Raw genomic sequence first — 18,744 nt, forward strand, 5'->3', positions numbered from 1 at the left:
TTGATTTTTCATTTGATTTGAAATGGTTTATTTCAAGCAATCAAATAAGAGTAATACACAAAAACAATACAATCATCAGTCATACATTCATACAATGATGAATCAAACTTAGGATAATTAGACATAAAATTAAAAATTGCTTGAAAGGGAGTGGAAGGAACTGAACTTATATAATCCCACTAACCATTTCATTACATGATTTATCATTATCATAACTTTTATCAGACAGAATGAAGAATCTATAAGTATCAATGAAGCACATAAAGTTGAATTACTTATGTAGAAAATAGACATGACTATCTTAGAAATCAACACGGTAAATGCAGGTCAGTTATCTAAATGAAGGACCTGGAGACGAACTCGTTCAGCTGTTTTTAACTTTCTACATTTGTCTAAAATGTTAAAGGATCCCAATGGGACTTTCCTGGATAAATGATGTAAATAACCAACCCAGAGGACTGCTTTGACTGTCAGAGCGTTTGACCTCGACCACATCCATGGTCTAAACGACCCTCCTGGACATCACGGAGGACGAGTTTGACCCAGATTCCTTAATGAAACGTCTCCAACGTTCTTCAAACCCAACACAAGGACACAGCTAAACAGCTCTTTTTATAGTCTGTGATGGTAGGGGGTGGAGTGACCCATTCAGCGCCACTCCACTCCTCTCTTCCAGGGGGCGTGCATTATTCCAGCGCTGCCCTACTGCCTGGAGCGACCATCCAACCACTCCTGGAAAAAAAAAGCCCACGCTCAATAGCTCTAGAAGCAGGTTAGTGCTGCATCGGGGAGCAGGCGGTATTTACCCTGAGAGCTCCAGCCGGATGATGGGGACACACTTTAGCGTCTCTCAAACAGCCGCCGGTCCCTCAGTTTGATGCTGGTTCGCTGTCATTAAAAAAGTCTCACTTTGGCCTAGATTGAAGTTTTCCTTTCTGCTGTGAAACCCAACAGTGTGGGAATGTTTGGTTCCTGAGGTGTGGTGGTTCCCCAGCTTTTCCCAAATGGACACTACTGTCCCAGCCGAGACTGGAGTGACCTTTCATTGAGTCATTATCCTTCAAGTGTTTTCCAGGACGTGTCCTGGAAAAGAGAGGAGGATGTGGACTTTGGGTGGTTTGTCCCATCTGGTTAACGCTGGGAGCTGCATGAGAAGAAAAAGATTTGAATTTTCTGTCCCAATTAAGATGTGAGAAATGACTCTTCCAATCCTCTCTGGAAAAAATGCCACCTTCACATGTGTGTAAATAAGTCTGGAAGGACTGATTTTGCTCTGTTTGTGTGTTTTCTTGGGATTTTGGCTTCTTGGAGCCGGCAGCTACTTCCTGTTTGGAATACCAAGGGGGGAGGAGTCACTCAGTGCTGTTCTCATATTGGAATCAAGCATCAGTTTGGTGTCTCCCTTTTTGTTTCTGGTAAAATCCCAAATCGCCCCAAATCCAACCTTCTGAATGCTGAGAGTCAGGAAGGCCCTGGACCCCATTTTCACAGCCTTTGATATGACCCAACCCAGGATGTGGTAAACAAAGGTTAAAATGTTGTTGTGGTTGCTTTTCTTTTCACATTTCTATGGATTTCCTGCCACTGGGTTCTCCGCCTGACAGAAGGTCTGGAGTATTGACGACCAAACGTAGGGGGGGGGTTTCTACGGTGACCTTTCTCCTCTGCTTCTCTATACTAAGTTCCATCAGTTGCCACTGTGACCCACATCACACCTAAGCGTTTCACGCTCTTATTACTTCGTCGTTTATATTGAGAGTCTGATTTGGGCGAGCAACCCCAGGACGGCCATTACTCAGCTTCTTCTATTAACCCTTATGCTATCCTATGGGGTCCAGATGACCCCACCCTTACATTGACGTGTTATTCCTACCATGACAAAGGTGGATAAAGGTGGAAAGATTTCATGGAATCCATGGACACCAGTGAAGATCACAAATCATTGAAGAAAAAAGGTTCAGAGCACTGTCTAGTGCAGACGTGGGCACTGAGGGCCGCATTCCTGCATGTTTTCCAGCATACCCTGCTCTGGCATGTTCTAATTGGCTGGACACACCTGAAGCAGGTAATCAGCCATGAGTAGGGCAAGATTATTGGCTGGACACACCTGAACCAGGTAATCAGCCATGAGTAGGGCAAGACTATCTGGAAATCATGCAGACACACCGGCCCTCGAGGCCTGGAATTGCCCACCCCTGGTCTAGTGGGTCTAGATGACCCAACTCCCAATGTTAAAGTGCCTAGGACAGCACAAAGGTTAAAATGTCTTTGCAGCTTCTGTTTGGATCAATACTCAGATTGGGGAACACATCTGATCCGGTCAGTGATCTAAAGTGACAACAATGCCAAACCAAACACCCAGTTTTTAACAGACTCTTGAACAGACTCGTCGTTGGCTAATATGAGAAACTTTATATCAAAAGCAGCTTCTGAGTTTTGTCCAAAAAGTGAACGCAACCTCCTCCTTTGCTAGAAAAATAAACTGCATCCACTGCTGTGTGGTGGAAAAAGCTACTTTACAAATGATTTCTGAAGTTCTTGACAAATCCCAGAATACTGTGGGATTGCTTCTTCCAACCAGAGTACAGTCATCTAATTCTCTCAGGATGAACGCTAACCCTGTGGTGTGCTTTGTCATGGAGTTTAGATCATTTTTATGTTTGTTTCCCGCCTGGTCCATGTTTTGTGTGTTTTGGGGAGATCAGGGATCTGTCCCTTTTATAAGTACACTTTCCTTGGTTAATAAACATTGGTGTGGCTTGTGTTGATTGTTTTGTTTTTGTGTGATAATTCAGACGTTTACAGTTTGTGTTTGTGTGAAATGAGCTTTTTGGTCCAAACTGTAGTTTTTCTCTGTTTAACTTCCTTCACTCATTTATCGAAATCTACCCGATTGGACCACATGTGCAGCCCGAGGGGGAGCCTGACCCTAACGGCAGAACACTTCGTCAGATTTCGCTAGACAAAACCTGAAGGGCGTCTTCTAAGGCCGTCCCAGACACACCAGCTCCAGCTTTAATCTGCTTTTCTGGCGGACTCATCATGCATTCTCATATACTGAAAATGTGATTACTTCTTCTTTGTTTTTTTCTCCTCAGCAAGCTCGCTGGAACACAAATCTGCAGCTGTGCTAATAAGATCACAGCTCTTTTGCAATTTCAGTCAAAAACTTATGAGCGATGGGGTCAGAGGGGCTGGAGGAGAAACGCTGCAGATTTGATCCTCCTCGGTTTGCATGCTGATTAGACGTTTAACCCATTTATCTGTCGGGGAACGGCTGCACCGACGACGCTCGGCCGCTGCAGCACATTTCCCGTTCCTATTCTTCAGAGGTAACTCTCATTCTGTGTGTTTTGACATGAAGAAAGCAAAGGTAGACGCTGGAAACTCAACAGAAATAAAAGAGAATTGAAAACATTCTGGGCTGAAACGCTGCGTCTGGATGCTCCAAATCAAAAGGAGGCTTCACAGAACCGGAAAAACACAGGAAAATAATAAATCCATACTCCAACTGAATCATTGTCAGTAAACTTGGCGCTGTAGTATTTAAGAGGAAACACTGCCACCTTGTGTTGGAGCTTTGCACCAACCGACAGCAATGAAGAACCCAGAAACAATACCATTGAGGACTGAGAGCAGCGATGGAGGGAAGGGATAAACTTGATCCAGTTTAACGTCTCAAAACGGAAGAAGAGGAGCCTGAACCATGAAGAAGATTTGTCTTGATGTTTTAACAAAAAGAGATTGTTTCTTGCAGACGATAAAAAAACAAAACGATGTTTACAGGAACAATATAGGAAAGAGATGAATAGAACGTGTGTGGAGGTAAGGCTGTTATTACTATCTGTAAATAATAAATGTGTGTTTTTACACGCCTACAGTGGCCACTTTTCTGTGTTGGTCAGATGGCTGGGCGGGGGGGGGGGTCAATACCTGGAAATAGGACCCCCTGGTGATAATTATCAGGAAGGTGGGCCCTCTGCTGGGTTATGAGCTTGACTCTCTCTCTCCATCTTTGGTTCCTGCTTCCCTTTGTTGTAGCTTTGCTATGTTACAGTAATGGGGGGGGGGCTTTAGCAGGCTCAAGGACACGCATGCTAAAAAATGCACGTTAAAGAATGCAAGTTTAGCACGTTCAAGAACGAAGACCCACAGTCTTCACACCGGATAAGCAGGGAGGGGCTTTTTCTACTTTTCCTACTGTTTACTATCAATCAAACTTTATTTAAAAAGCACCTTTCACATAAAAGCACAACACAAAGTGCTTTACATTAAAACAAAATAATGTAAAACAGGCATGAAAATTCAAATAAACGAGCACAAAAAATAAATAAATCAATCAATAATAGGGCCCCCCTCCCCCTACCTACACACAGCCCCCCACTCCTTTCACTCATCCCACCCCCTAACTGATGGGGAAATACAATGAGAAATAAGAAATTAGAAATGAGCACGAAAACAAGATGTTGGAAATGCTGAGAATTGGATCCTCCCTCTCTGTGAACGGCAGGAAGCCAGCACTCACACCTCACTAACGACCACGGTGTGGCATAAGGGCCCCATGCTACAGCATCACCCTCACATCCTAGGGGTTACAAATACTCCACGATACACTCACAACACGCACGACAATGCCTGTTCCAGCCTCAGGAAAACTACAAGACACGGCTGAGCTCTCTTTAAGATGTAGCCACTCTTCTCTGTGACCCTCCAGGGACAACCCAAACACCTCCAGCACCCGTATGGGTCATGTGACTAAGGCTTCAACAATGTATGGCTAAGCATAGATGAATGGTTGCATTCATATTACCTGCTATTTTTATACCAACAATGGGGATAAGTGAATAATGGTGTAATATACGGAGGGCTAGAAGTGACAACAGAATGCAATAAACACATTGATGTCACATTAATGTTCAAGTTTGCTGACGAACATGTTGTGTGTAGGAAATGCATGTTTTATGGGTTGTATCTCTGTTTTTTTCCACTCTGTCAGGCCTCCTGAAAACAGCTTTTGGATGTGTGGGGGCTCAGAGCTCAGAGCTCAGGCTTTGTCCTTCCCATTGATAAAACCTCAAAGTGCTGACTCGGCCCAACCCCGCCCACTTTTACCACCTCCACGTCCGGTTGGTAGCGGCTCATCCTCGACAACTTGCCCCTAAAACATGCTGCCTGGCTCGGTTGCTTTTGGCCTGCGGCTGCACGGATCGCCTAAACCCCGACTAATCTGCGGGATTAGATTAGCGCATTTGATGCAAAGGTGGTGAACATGCAAAATACTCTCAACTCGACTTTTGAAATGACTTTTATTTTCCTGCAAATGAGATGGATTCTTCAAGTAGAACAGAGTAGCAAAGGGAGGAAAATGGTGCAAAACACCAAAGAATAAATGTGAACAGGTTTTTAGTCTGGTTTATGGAGGAGGTGCAGGTTTTTATCAAAAAATGACAGTTAGGGGATTAGCTGGACTAACAAGTTGTCCAGTTTTCCGGCCTGGTCTTTTTTTTTTTTTTTGCAAGCCTCAAAATGATCATCTGTTGGAACTGAATCTTTCCAGGCATTTCCATTATTCTAATGGAACATAATTAAAAAAACCATGTTAGAATTCATTTTTTCTATCGATTTCAGGTTCTTTGTTGTGAACTTGTCACGTCCTGACGGCGCCTTTAACCGTTTGAAAGGTCATCCTGTGTCCGTCCATGGCTTTCTGACCTCTTTGTCTCAGTCCGAGCCCCCTCTTCCCTCTCTATGCAGCAGGTTTGTTTTGGCAGCCACGGGTGTCTGGCGCGTGGGGGGTGGCACCGGGTCGCACCAGTCATCTCGGATTCTGCTGACCTGGTCCAACCCACCATGAGATAATGGCATTCCAGAGGGATCCCGGCTAAAGCCAGTCTTTTTTGGTGGTCAGGTATATAAAGAGGAGGCAGCTGCAGAGACCGGGACGAATTATCGCTGCCTCTTTGCCCAGAAAACAGAAAAGTGTAGGAAAACCCTGTCTTTGAACGATTTTCCGTCTTCACCTCCTGGACTCCAGGCCAAGTAGCTCCGTCGATTGACCAAACCGGGCACAGCCTTGTTTCTTCAGCCACTATGGATATTGCTATCCAGCACCCATGGTTCCGACGCACCCTGGGCTCCATGTACCCGGCTCGACTCTTTGACCAGTTTTTCGGGGAGGGGATGTTCGATCACGACCTCCTGCCCTTCACCTCCCCCACCATCAGTCCGTTCTACAGACAGTCGCTGTTTCGTAACTTCCTGGACTCCTCAAACTCCGGCATTTCCGAGGTACCCGACACCACTTCTTTAAAATGTTTTCAGCTCTTTTGTTTACAGCACGGGTTCGGTCAGGCACATGTGTCCAGCAAAGCGCATTGGCTTCGTCCATTTACAGCTGTTTGTCCCTCAGGTGAGGTCTGACAGGGACAAGTTCACGGTTCACCTGGATGTCAAGCACTTCTCCCCCGATGAGCTCAGCGTGAAGGTGATCGATGACTTTGTGGAGATCCAGGGCAAGCATGGAGAAAGACAGGTGACCTTCCCCTTCCCTTCCTTCTACTACAACCTGATTTAGGCTCTAGTGGTCAAGAACAGAGCAGAAAAACGCACAAATACTAGGAAAAAAGCATCCTAACAATCAAAACTTAAACAGGATTACTTTATAAAAATGTAACATGTAAAAAAAAAGGTTTTTTCATGGATTTTTAAAACCACGAAGCCATTTTTGTCCTATTACTAGTCAAAAATATGTCTTGGCTTGAGCCCTGTAAAAGAGGGTCTGTAACCCCAATGATTATTTTTCCTTTAGTTGTTTTTGTTGCCTTTAACACGTCAAACATAAACTTGCCTCAAAATTTAGGACCAGGAAGGAGTTAGAATTCTGAAAAACTTAACTTAACCTAACTCCACCCTTTCCACAGTTGCATCATGGGAGTCACCAGAAATTTGGACAAGAATTGAGTTTCTGAGGATAAACGTTGATGTGCAGTAAATGGTGCCACCTTCAGGAGGGTTGTTATCTTTAAAGCTGAAATCCCGAAAAAAACTGCTTTTCCTGTTTCCTTCAAAAGCCTCCTCTGGCTGTCGGAACGTCATTGTTCAGTGAAAATCCTTCTGAGCTAAAAACAAAATGTTTAATGTATCACCATCTCGACTGTGACCTTTTAAATTTTAAAAAAGCAAGATAAGACGGGGAAAAAGTGGTTAAAATCCAAATATGGAAAAATGGTTGACGACTCAAACATTTACTAGAATGTTGGTTTCCATAGAAAAAAGCTCCAACAAAAGCTTCAAAAGGCATAAAACGGCTGATGAAACCTAAACAGCAGGGATGTGTCAGGGCACAAAAGGCGGCAAATGTGTTAGACCTTATGGCTCCTACTGGGTTTGGATCAGTGAGAAATCAACCCAAGTGTTTGTTTAAATTGGTGTCATTTGACTAAAACAACAAAATGTACAAAATATGGATCTGACTTTTTCCTGAAGGCAGATCTGTTTGAAGATGGTAAAAGAAATCCTTTCAAAATTAGAACAAGAGTAGTTCAATAAATCTACTGTCGGTTAGAGGTTATCATACTTTAGATTCCAATTTGAAACTACAGACTACTCCAGAAGTCAAGGTTTCCTTGTTTGCTAAGCATCAATCGGCCACTAAGGGGCTGGGATAGGCTCCAGGAACCCTCAAACCTTTAAGTTACTCTTGCAAGTTACCTTCATAAGAGGAGTGTGGGATCATGGGATGTATATGTTAAAGTGGGGAGGGTGGGTTTTTATTTTCATTTTGGTGTTTGTGGTTTTGAATTGTAAAGCGATTTTTATAAATAAATTTTGATTGATAAAGTAGGTTTAGAAAATGGAACGCCATTTGCTTGTGTGTCATCAAAGGCTTCAAAAGAGATCAAAGGTCAACGTATGCCCTGAGTTTGTTCCAAAACAGGAAGTTCTTTTGTTTTGAAGAGCTACGCTGTTTTTCCAGGATGACCATGGCTACATCTCCCGGGAGTTTCACCGCCGCTACCGCCTCCCCTCCACTGTGGACCAATCGGCCATCACCTGCTCCCTGTCTGCCGATGGACTGCTGACCCTGACCGGGCCAAAGGCCAGCGGGGGGGCCGAATATGGACGCAGCGACCGCAGCATCCCCGTCAGCCGTGACGAAAAGCCCGGCGCTGCCCCATCCTCCTAGACTGAAGATCTGCCGGAAAACCACCAGATTCCTTTGCTATCTTTTTCCTGGGAGGACTTCTCTGAGCTCCTCCTCTCGTAGTCCTAGTGCGCCCTTACAGTGTTTAGTTCTGTTATGGAAATAGTTCCTTTGAGGGGTTTTCAGGAGAAATCCCTGAAAGACCTGCATGTTTCTCCTGCTACGACTCCACCTATTCTGAAGAACCATTTACTTCCTGTCTTCATCATTTGTGGCTTTGTTTAGTGCAAATCTGCTGAAGTCCAAACTGAGAAATATAATAAAGATAAACTAAACTATCAGCAGTGGATCATTATTCTTTTGAATATCACTTCAAGAACTGCCCTTGAAAGACGGGAAGAAGTCTTAAACCCAGAAACTCTGTCTTTAACCTTTAAAAAAAACTGCTATTGGGGGTGACATTTCTTCTAGCTAGAATTTGTGTTTCTAGAACACCGTTCTATCAAAGTAAATGCTCAAAAACTTTACGGTATTTTTCAGAGCGTACGTTTCTGTGTAGTCTGGCCAGGGGTGCAACTTATATGCGATTTTTAGGAAAAAAGTTGACTATTTTCTCTCTAACGACTGGTTGTTTCCCGCTAGCAAGCACTAGAGGGCGCTGTAGGTGTGTGTACAGCGACAGCAACGCAGAAGAAGAAACGCCGTCCAAAACAAACATGGAGGAAAGTCTCATTGCCCAACTAAACTTTAGGATATTTTCCTTATTTGTTTCGAGACAATATTATTCTTGATTTTATTTTTTTCCCTCCTTGGACGAATGCGGGATGGCAAGCCGTCAAACTGGGTCACAGAGAGACGGGGAAGTACCGCTGAAAGCGCCGTCATTCCGATGTAGCTCCTATCGTTTTAGAAGGTAACGATTGCTGTAAGAAAACAACATGCCGACTTGACGTGTGTTGAAATAGGGTTCATTTTCTTCTATAGTACTTCAGAGCGACTTGTATTTGCTTTTATTCTTCTTTACCGTGCCATTTTTTTGGCTTCTGGGACTTATACTCTGAAAAATACAGGACTTAGTTACGATGTAAATTTGTGAGTTGTGTATCAGCCAATAGCAAAAACAAAGCTACGGCTTAGTTGGTTTGAGCACAAAACAATTATTGTTGATTTAAAATTAATTCAGAGAGAGGTATTGATATTTGGTAAAGCATCTTGTAACCCTTGTGCTATCCTAGGCACTTTAACGTTGGGAGTTGGGTCATCTAGACCCACTAGACAGTGCTCTGAACCTTTTTTCTTCAATGATTTGTGATCCTCACTGGTGTCCATGGATTACATGAAATCTTTCCACCTTTATCCACCTTTGTCATGGTAGGGAGAACACGTCAATGTAAGGGTCATAGGACAGCACAAGGGTTACATTCATTTTCTAACACTGTAAAATGTGCAGTGATGTGTTAATTTGGTTGTCGGTTCAAATGTTACTCTTTTAACTTTCTATTTATTTCTATTGTAGCCCCTTGGTGACCTAAAAATGAGATGTCCTCACTAAAAATTGGACAGGATTTAGGTTTTCAAATGAAGAGAAATTGATGTCATTTTGGTACCACGGAGTAGGACGATTGTGTTCAACAGATCAATATAGGCTTGATGGTCTCATCAATACAAAGATAAAGAAGAGGAAACTAAAGGAAAGTTCCTACACAGAAAATCCACCAAAACATGAAAATATAAGATCTTCTTTTAATAAAAAATCGAAAGAGAGTTTGGAACCGTGAAAGAAGCAGGAGACAGAGCTGTGGGTAGAAAAAACTCTTTATCGTCTATGAACACGTGCCGTGAACCACATTAAGAGTGATGTTAAAACCATCCAGGAATCAAACATTCCTCCAGAAAGACTTTCCTTGGAACTGAACGGGAACCGAAACAGGAAGTGGGCGCCAGAACAGCAGACGGAGAAGCCTTCACATCCGCGACCCTGGAAACACACCAGTGAGCAGAGCAGAGGATCATCTGAGGACCTGAAGACCAGGAGCTTCCATGTTTGCCTTGTATGGTCGTTTGTTCTAGATTGCAGCTATGACCAGTTTTGAATCCTTTTATGAGTTTCTTGACTCGGTCAATGTTCTGACCTGTTCTGTGCCTGTTTTCCTCAGGTGGATTCAGGATCTTAAGTCCACTTACCGTCTGTCTCTCTTCTGAGATTTCCTCAGTTTCCTTTAGTTAGTTGAGGTTCTTCCTTTGCTGTCTGGGGAACCTCACCGGCTTGAAGAACCCTCAAACACTGCAGATAAAGAACATTTTATGACTTCTCTCTACTGATTCAAACCCTGAAGTGATACATATTGCAGTTCCACCACTGACCACTAGGGGATGGAGGCACTGGCTTCCATGTTACAAACTGAGAACCTGGCTTCTAGGATATTTATGGAGCTTTAAATCTTTTACGACAACTGTGAGGAGGCAGCTTTCTGTCATGAAAATTATTTTTGATTGACAGACAGACCCAAAAGAGATTTAAATGTGACTTTCAGCATGTTGCTAGGTTGGATGTCCGGTTATGTTTCGATGTTTCGTAGACTGTGTGTTGGAAGTCTAGATAACGTTTTTCTAATGAGCTAGCGTCTTCTCAGATTCCTTATCAGACATTGCGGAAAATAGAATCCAATTTACCAAATGAAATGAGACGACTCAAAGACCAGCAACTGGGACTGTAGCTGTAGCCCCGCCCCCTGTGTTTTCATTACAGCCGCTACGCAGAGTTGTGTCTTTTCTACGTATCTGTAACTGACTTTTCACGAATGTACCACCAATCTATAACTTTTGTATTGCGTATACAGGGCACGTATTGCGTTTAGAGCTAATCATGTTCCATACCTGATTCTATTTAGATCAGGATAGAATTCTATTTAGATTTAGATTGAATAAGGGGAAGAAATGAGCCCCTTCTGCCTCAGGCTGGAGCTTAACGGTACTCCCTTCACAAAGGTGAACAGCTTTTAGCTCAAAGCGTGACTCGTCAAAAAAAGGCCTGGGTACCTGTTTGAGGCTCTGCAGGTCCTGCAGGGTCTGCTGGGCCGTGGCTCGGAGGCTGGGCTGAGCGCTGGAGGTGAGCAGGCTAACGTGAGCCCGCAGCTCCGGGTCCAGCAGGGAGGAACCCAAATGGGGGTGCGTGTACTCCTCTAGTATCAAGGACTGGAGGAGGCGCAGACAGTGGAGGCTCACCTCCCAGTGTCCACCTGACCCAGAACCACATCAGAACCACACACTGAGAGGAAGAATGTTGACGTTTTAAGCCTTAGTCACATGCACCCGTACGGGCTCTGTGGATTTTTGGGTTGTCCAGGTTCATGGAGGCTCGTGGAGAAGTAGATCGTTAGGCCATCTGAAGGGACGCCATGAGAATGGAACGTACCCTTGTTGTGCGTGTGGTAGGTTTATCAAATAGAAGTTGTCCTTACGCCACACTCTAGTCATCAGTGGGGTGCAAGAGTTAGCTCAGTAACTTCCATCTGCACCCGTACTGATGGTACGTACACACCCGGCATGCGGTGTTCACACCGGACTGTCGCTACCCAAAACTAGTGCATGTACCGTTGGTGAGAAAGGTCTCTACGATCGGTGCGACCTGTCGCCCGCAGCATGCCCGTAGAATAATTCTATGTGAACATTTTTGCTCTACGGGCTGATCGAGTGGTCCACAACCTTACATGTGTACCTTGTACAGGTTTGACCATCTTTGGCCTCCAGACACCCCGAATCCACCATGAGGACGGCTGGGGCTAAGGCTTTACCCAAAGATACATGAAACAAAAACACGTGAGGTCTTCTCACCGTTCAGCAGAGTCCAGATGAGGCGCACCAGTCCTTTGTGCCCGCTGATGACCTTCAGTCCATTGATGTTGATGCTCACGTTGTACAGAGCCATCAGCATCAAGCTACAGAACAACAACACAACCGTAACAGAAATGCAAGCACTGGAACATTCTAGAAGCCGGATGGGTACGGGTTCAGTTTCTGCCTGCAGAGCGGGGACTTTCTCAGGTTTGGATATTTTTTTTGTACTTTAACCTGTTTGTGAGTTTCTTAAAGTCCTCTGATCATCTGTGTTCCCACAACCACACGTACACTTTGAGTTTCGGGAAGAACGCAGGCTTCATCTGCTCCAGAAGTTTCATCAGAGTCTCCAGCAAGACTTGTCCCGAACTGCAGAGGAAGTCCCGCCCACAAGCTACAGCCGCTACGTCTGATTGGCGGAGAAGAAAAAGATGTCAGCTGGCATCATTGGAGAGAGGGATCCATCGTCAGGGTCTACTCACTTGTGACGGTCCCCACCAGAGCCAGCACAAACTGGTGCTCATGGGAGTTGTAGTCGTCGGATTGGTCTTTTACCTCCTCATCCAGGGACTTTACGAAGCTCTCCAGAGTCTGAGCCGAAACGCTTACAAAGGACAAAAGCTTTCCCTGCAAAGCATTGGTAAGATTACTAACTCGTCCTGCTTGAAGCTAGTTTCAGAGCGATAACTGGAGCCGGGTCAGTTTACCAGGCAACCACCAGGTGTCTAGTTACACATCAGGTCAACGCCTTTTTGACTTCAGGGATTTAGACTCAAAATCAAAGAACCTGTTCCGACTGGAATTTTGAATAACAGTATTGATTTATTTTTTCTAGGTTTGAGTTGGTCCCTTTATGTTTTTGATTGACAGGTGATTGTGAATAATCAGGTCTAGAACTGGGCGGGTTCTGTAGACGTCCACCATTGTGCATACAAGACCTTTATACGGTGCAATTTGAGCGTCTGCTGTGGCGCGATGCTATAGCGCTAGCATGTTTTGGACTGTGTGACATTTCATTCTGCACTCACGTTAAAACGGAGGCAGGGAATGCAAATTTGAAAGTAGCCTTAGAGGTGCTACAATCTGCATTTTTAACCCTTTATCACCTGAGATGTCACCGGTGACGCCTAAAAATAAACATTTTGAACTACCGTTGTTCTTTGATTGTTTATACTTTAACAACTGTGATGTCACCGGTGACGCCTAAAAACAAAAACTTTGAACTAGCGCAGTTTTTTTAACTTTTACCCTTTAACACCTGAGATGTCACCGGTGATGTCTGAAAACATAAACCCTTCTACCTACTGTAACCTATGAAACCATTTAATACCGGAGCTAGAGCGCCAGTGTTGATGTTTTTTTTTAACTATTATAACTCCTTAACTGCTTATGCAGTTGACGTAATTCCAGCACCAAAGCTGCTTTTCTCCACGTCAGAATCTGCTGTTAATACTTTGTAATTACCGACTGTAGAGTTAGTGTAGTTGTAAGATTATAAACTCTGGAGCTAATGCTTTAATGTTAGAGGGATAAGTTAATGGCTGTCACTGTCAGACTTCCAGCTTTCATGACAGATGTTTGGATAAATTCACCAAAATGATCTGATTTTTGACCAACGGAACTGGTTGCTTTCAGCAGATTTCAGGGAACCTTCTGCACTCACATCAGCCAGCCACTGCGTGACCGTGTCCTCCCTGGCCGAGCAGCTCCACAGCAGGCCGCAGGCGGCCGACCCCAGTTCCGAGCAGAAGTCAGCCTGCTGCTGCAGTTCCTCCCCGCTCTGCCACAGCTGCTCCCGCAGCAGCAGCTTCTCCTGCAAACAGAGGCGTGGTCACGGACTGCCAGAGGAGACCCTCCAGAGAGCGGGCAGACGGCCTCACCTCCCTCTCCCCCTGACATTCGGTCTGAACCGCCTCCAGCCTGGACTTCAGGTGCAAAGCCTCCAGTCGCAGGTGCTCCTGTTCCGTCGGCTCCTTCTCTGTAAACACAGACATTTGTCTGGGTTCTTACCTTCAGACAAACGTCTGTGTTTGTCTGAAGGTAAGAACCCAGAAGGTTGAAGCTAGATACAGTTTTCCTCTCTGTTCTGTCTCGTAGCAGTACTGTCACCTTCTGTTTCCAAGACGTTTGAAATGTTGCAGTTCCTCAAAAGGCCACTGAGGGCTGGCTCCATTCACTTAATCCAAACTGGTCTAGTTTCTGGAGATAATTGGATGTTTTTTTTTTTTTGCTTTATTTATTATCCCTCAAATCTGATGGAGGCCATGATTGTTTCATCTGTTTTGATTTTGTCAACAGAGTGAAGGAACCAAAGACATGGACGTCAATATAAATCTCATTGTCCAGTGACCACCTCTTCTCTGATTCCTTGATGGTCCTTTACCGCCACACGCCTACGTGGTAACACCAGAGGGCGACACCTTCACTTCCTCCCTAACTGTAAAACCAGTCAGATCAGGTCCTCGGATGACCTCTAGGTCAAGGGTGCTCATTACGTCGATTACGATCGACTGGTCGATCTTCAAGGACATTAGGGTAGATCACAGGCCGACAAAGATAAATAACAAAAAAAAAGTACAGTCATCCCCTGCCCATTCGCGTTTTAATATTCGCGCCCCGCCCATTCGCGGTTTAATATTCGCGCCCCGCCCATTCGCGGTTGGCCGCAGGTGACGTCACAAGCGTGAGACGCAGAACAGCGCTCATTCCGCGAATTTTGAGAAACGATTTACTCTGTATTTACTATAAAGTATAACGACCCCGAGTTGGACAGAGCTGCGCCCCCCTGTTTCTGCCAGTTGCTGGACCACAGCGTATGTCAATCAGCGGTGGGCTGGTGACTGGTGGATTAGAGGGGGCGGGGCCTACCTGGGTGCGCGTTGGCTGAACGTTCTCCTCCGGCTGAGTGTATGAGCAGGCTGCGCTATTTTTGTTCGAGCTGTAACCATTCTGACAAGGTCAATAAAAGCCAATAAAAGCCCTGCAGCATCTCCAGCTTCTGGAAATGAACCCAAACGGCAGAAAAAGGTTCTGACTCTGCAGAGGCTCTGGGAGTTTTAAAAAAGCGTCAATTATTCGCGGATTTTCGCTATTCGCGGGGGGGAATTACTGTACTTCTAAAAAATCCTCCAGCCAATCAAAATCCTAACCGAGAAGTACGGGACTTGATTGACATGCAGAATGGCTAATCGGACATCCTCTGATCCATACGTCACTGCACAGGCGTGTTTAAATTCACTGAGCACAAATTCTGTCTGTTATCAGAAAGTGGCTTTCTGTCCCGCGGCACGTCATGTTTCAACAAAGGTTGGGGGGTCCTTTGATCCTGTATTCAGCCGAGACCGCAGGACCAAAAGGAACAGAGAGATGGACGACCTTACCCTGTCTGCTTCATGTGTTCTATTCTAATATATGAAAGTCATATAAAACAATCATCAGCGCAATCATTAATTCCTCCTCAAACGGTTTGTCCTTCCCCGGTTTGTAAAGGTCGCCATCCACACGTCACTACCAAATCCGAGTCTCTGATTGGTCATCTGGTTTAACTACCAACACACATTCCGTGGTCACACATTTTGTATGTAGAGCCCGAAAACCGTTGTAGAAACAGAACGTTGTAGAGTTTTCAACACGGAAGCCCAAAACGCGCAATTACATAGACCTTTGATTGGAAGTGGTCGCTTGAACGCGTTTTTTCCGAGGCCGGTGAGAACGTAGCATAAGAATGGCTGGGATAGGCTCCAGCAACCCGGTAACCATAAAAGATAAAAACTTGTGAAGTGCCGTGTGAATGTGATCGCTCTGAACGCAGACGTCTATAACGCACGACTATGCGTGTTTACGTCGACTTGTGATTGAACGCTCATTTCCGAGGGCGGTGCGATTACAGCGTTACAGGAAACTGCTTCCATTCTGTTATCATCCGGTAACAGGGCAGTTCCTGTGGTGGAGGCTAGTTTTCATACGATGACGGTGGTCATGTCTGCCTTTTTTCCTGCCTGATTGCAGTCCTTCCGCTGAAACCGCTTTTTTATCATCATTAGTGCAAAACGAGCTGCCATGGCAACGGCAGCTGTTTCCTGCAAACGATTACACGCACAGGAGGAGAGCTGCTATCGGAAAACCGCCAGCCCGCCATCAAAGCTTCAGGCGGCAAACACACACACGCCTGATGGCGTGAGCGGCGCGGCGAGGCCCCCCTACTCGTCTCTGGCCCCTGGGCCCTCTGCAGCGTCTCCATCAGCTCCGCGTTCAGCACTCTGGGCAGGAACTCCCGCAGCTGCATCACCTCCGTGGTTAACTTCTCCAAATCTCGCTTCCTCACGCAGACAAAACCGTCCTGGAAGTAAAGAGGAGATCTGAAGAGTGAAACTGGGTTCAGGTGTGATGTTCAGACAGCTAACGTTTCATTTATAGAGCTCATTTTGAAAGAAAAACACCAAAAAACATCAGCTGGCGGAATAAATCGTCTGGAGTGACATTAAAGGGAACTATAATAAACATATTTATGGTGTGCAATCTTCATTAGATTAAAATAAAATTATAGAAACGGTTATATCCGCTCACTTTTAGTGAGCTTCATAAAAACAAAAAGTTAAAAAGTACAGAAAAAAAGGAAACTCTCATTTCTTTGTCTGTTTTTTGATGACAAAAGGACTGAAATTGAAGAAATTAAGATTTTTGACCAGTTTTTATTAATGCAACAGCCCCATCTGCTGGTAAAAACAGTGTAAGACAGTTTGCGGTTGGAGAACGCCGTGGTTCCTAAAGGCCGTGTCCCACAGCCAATACATACATGTAGCACATGATGCATGGATTACAATTGATTATACGTGAATATGCGTGGAAAAAGTGAGAAAAGTTGTGTTTTTTACGTGAAATGTTCATGTAGACCACCAGTGGTCTGCTGGGGGGGGTCCAGGGACACTAATAGACTCAACAAACTGATCCGAAGAGCTGGCTCTGTAATTGGTTGTAAAATGGACACATTTGACCATTTGATATAATAATAATTAGCCAGTTTAGCTCGTGCTGGTTTGCGGCGCCTTCCGTCCGTGAAACCCGGGTTCGACTCCGGGCTGCTCCCGGTTCCCTTCTCTACCTCTGCCGGTTCCAAGCCCAGTTTGAGAAGGTTGCGTCAGGAAGGGCATCCGGCGTAAAACATTGCCAAATTTACCATGCGACTTGTTCGCTGTGGCGACCCCTGATGGGAGAAGCCGAAAGTGGAAGAGCTCTAAAATAATTGTTTTAGTTTAAAACATTTCTAATTTATTTCTACTCAATTTAGATGATTTGGATTAGTGTTATTATTTAAGTTATACCATAGTCCGGGTAAATCCTCGATTCTGATTGGCTGCTGGGTGTGCATTAAAAAGTTATATACCACGGGGTAACCGCACGGTGAAAAAAGAAGTTCCAGTCACCAAGCCTAAATGTTTTGTATCACTGCGCCGGTTTCTTTAAAACAATTTTTTGCTTCATCATTTAGACAAAAACAAGCGGTAAGAGGTGAACTTTCTTTCTGAACTGATGCTTTATTCAACCCGTCGAAAGATCAGCATATATATATCACTTTATATCGGTGAGTCTTGACTGCAGCGGTGGTGCGGCGCAGATTATTTGTTATAACAAATAGTTCGCTTTTGTGAGAAAAGCGATCCAAATTGAAAAAAAAACAACAAGAATTTAGGACTAAATACTGGTTACTTCGCGTCGGACAGTTCAGGTTTCCACGGCGTGCGTTAAAAGTGATAATGCATACTTCGTCTGCCATTAACCCTTACGTAAAAGTCAACGGAATTTGAGTTGTACATGTTTTTAAAATGGCAAAAAGTGAAGACAAAAATCAAAAGTTCCTGAGAAACATTGTTCTTTCTCTGTAACATGCTAAATACTTAGTATTTTTACTCAACTGTGCGAAACTTCACATGGAATCCTGTTAGTTTTCCATGATGTCAATAAAAGAACTGATTTCAACTGTGTTTAAAAAAACCAGGTCAATAAAGTTGATGTTATTATTAATTTATATTTATAGAAAATATTCAAATAATAATACACTTGTAAAGAAAATGTTGTAAATCGTGAAACAGCTCACCTTCTTCAGCCTCCGGGGTTTCCCGCCAGAAAGAGCGGCCATCTTCCAACCAGCAGTGGAATTGCGCCCCCTAGTGGTTTGGAGGTGGATTCTTCCAGCTGTTAAAATGATTACAGATTCAAATAATCATCATTATTATTTTTAATGAAATTGGCCATATAGGTTTGTTTGCTTTGTTGCACGGGCTAGCTAAACTTTCCCAGCAGTTAGCTTGAAACGTGTCGGTGTTAAAGACACACAAAACCATTTTTCTGTCATTTACTCGATTATTAACACAGTCTACTGTTAAATATGACTTCCCCGCGCGCCCTCTTGGTCGGTGCAGTCACGTGCCTTACCGATGCGTCGCGGGAGGCTTCAGCTCAGACGGGCTGATCCGGTCCGCGCTTTGACATTTGCCGGACGTGCACTTCAGCCTACGACCGTGTGGTGCTTTCAATGACCCTCGGAGTCGACATAATCCAATCAAAAAAGGATTTTTAGCAATCTCTTCAGATGTAGACGTACCGACGAATAGGTTGCTTTAAGGTAATACATAAACGCGCATGAAATTACATGTAGCTGAGCAACAATAAATGGAAACTAAGGTTTATGTTCAAGAAATGAAAACTCTTAAAGAAAAATATTAAAATAAAGAAAGTTATTTTATTACATTCTATGTTGTTGTGTA

The 18,744-nt window shown here is 44.4% G+C and overlaps 2 protein-coding genes across 3 annotated transcripts; one reads left to right on the plus strand and one right to left on the minus strand.

The window, feature by feature from the left end:
• Nucleotides 1–2,209: 2,209 nt before the first annotated feature.
• Nucleotides 2,210–8,484, plus strand: cryaa (crystallin, alpha A). The gene is made up of 3 exons (XM_004086021.5): nt 2,210–6,288; nt 6,410–6,532; nt 7,976–8,484. Exons 1-3 carry the CDS (start codon nt 6,091–6,093, stop codon nt 8,183–8,185), a joined length of 531 nt encoding a protein of 176 aa, XP_004086069.1. The 5' UTR covers nt 2,210–6,090; the 3' UTR covers nt 8,186–8,484.
• A 1,456-nt stretch (nt 8,485–9,940) lies between these two features.
• Nucleotides 9,941–18,550, minus strand: hsf2bp (heat shock transcription factor 2 binding protein). 2 transcript variants are annotated; one of them, XM_011494486.3, is made up of 11 exons: nt 18,413–18,550; nt 18,075–18,172; nt 16,184–16,319; nt 13,861–13,958; nt 13,644–13,793; nt 12,463–12,607; nt 12,272–12,389; nt 11,978–12,081; nt 11,183–11,382; nt 10,328–10,427; nt 9,941–10,121 (listed from the first exon to the last, which is right to left on the minus strand). In XM_011494486.3, the coding sequence occupies exons 2-10, from the start codon at nt 18,114–18,116 to the stop codon at nt 10,353–10,355; spliced, it is 1,068 nt and encodes a 355-aa protein (XP_011492788.1). In that variant the 5' UTR covers nt 18,117–18,172; nt 18,413–18,550; the 3' UTR covers nt 9,941–10,121; nt 10,328–10,352. The 2 variants fall into 2 exon arrangements, with proteins under 2 accessions (XP_011492788.1, XP_020557033.1); XM_020701374.3 differs by having other exon boundaries at nt 18,408–18,502.
• Nucleotides 18,551–18,744: the final 194 nt, after the last annotated feature.

This window comes from Oryzias latipes, chromosome 2, assembly GCF_053564925.1.
Source record: "Oryzias latipes strain Hd-rR chromosome 2, Olatipes_Hd-rR_3.1".
NCBI lineage: Eukaryota > Metazoa > Chordata > Actinopteri > Beloniformes > Adrianichthyidae > Oryzias > Oryzias latipes.

Coding starts and splice junctions, on each gene's coding strand:
- cryaa (XM_004086021.5), top strand. CDS start 6,091: ATGGATATTGCTATCCAGCACCCATGGTTCCGACGCACCCTGGGCTCC. Junction 6,289..6,409: donor CAAACTCCGGCATTTCCGAG/GTACCCGACACC, acceptor TTTGTCCCTCAG/GTGAGGTCTGACAGGGACAA. Junction 6,533..7,975: donor GCAAGCATGGAGAAAGACAG/GTGACCTTCCCC, acceptor CTGTTTTTCCAG/GATGACCATGGCTACATCTC.
- hsf2bp (XM_011494486.3), bottom strand. CDS start 18,116: ATGGCCGCTCTTTCTGGCGGGAAACCCCGGAGGCTGAAGAAG. Junction 16,320..18,074: donor AACCCCGGAGGCTGAAGAAG/GTGAGCTGTTTC, acceptor CTTTACTTCCAG/GACGGTTTTGTCTGCGTGAG. Junction 12,390..12,462: donor TCTGGTGGGGACCGTCACAA/GTGAGTAGACCC, acceptor TCCGCCAATCAG/ACGTAGCGGCTGTAGCTTGT.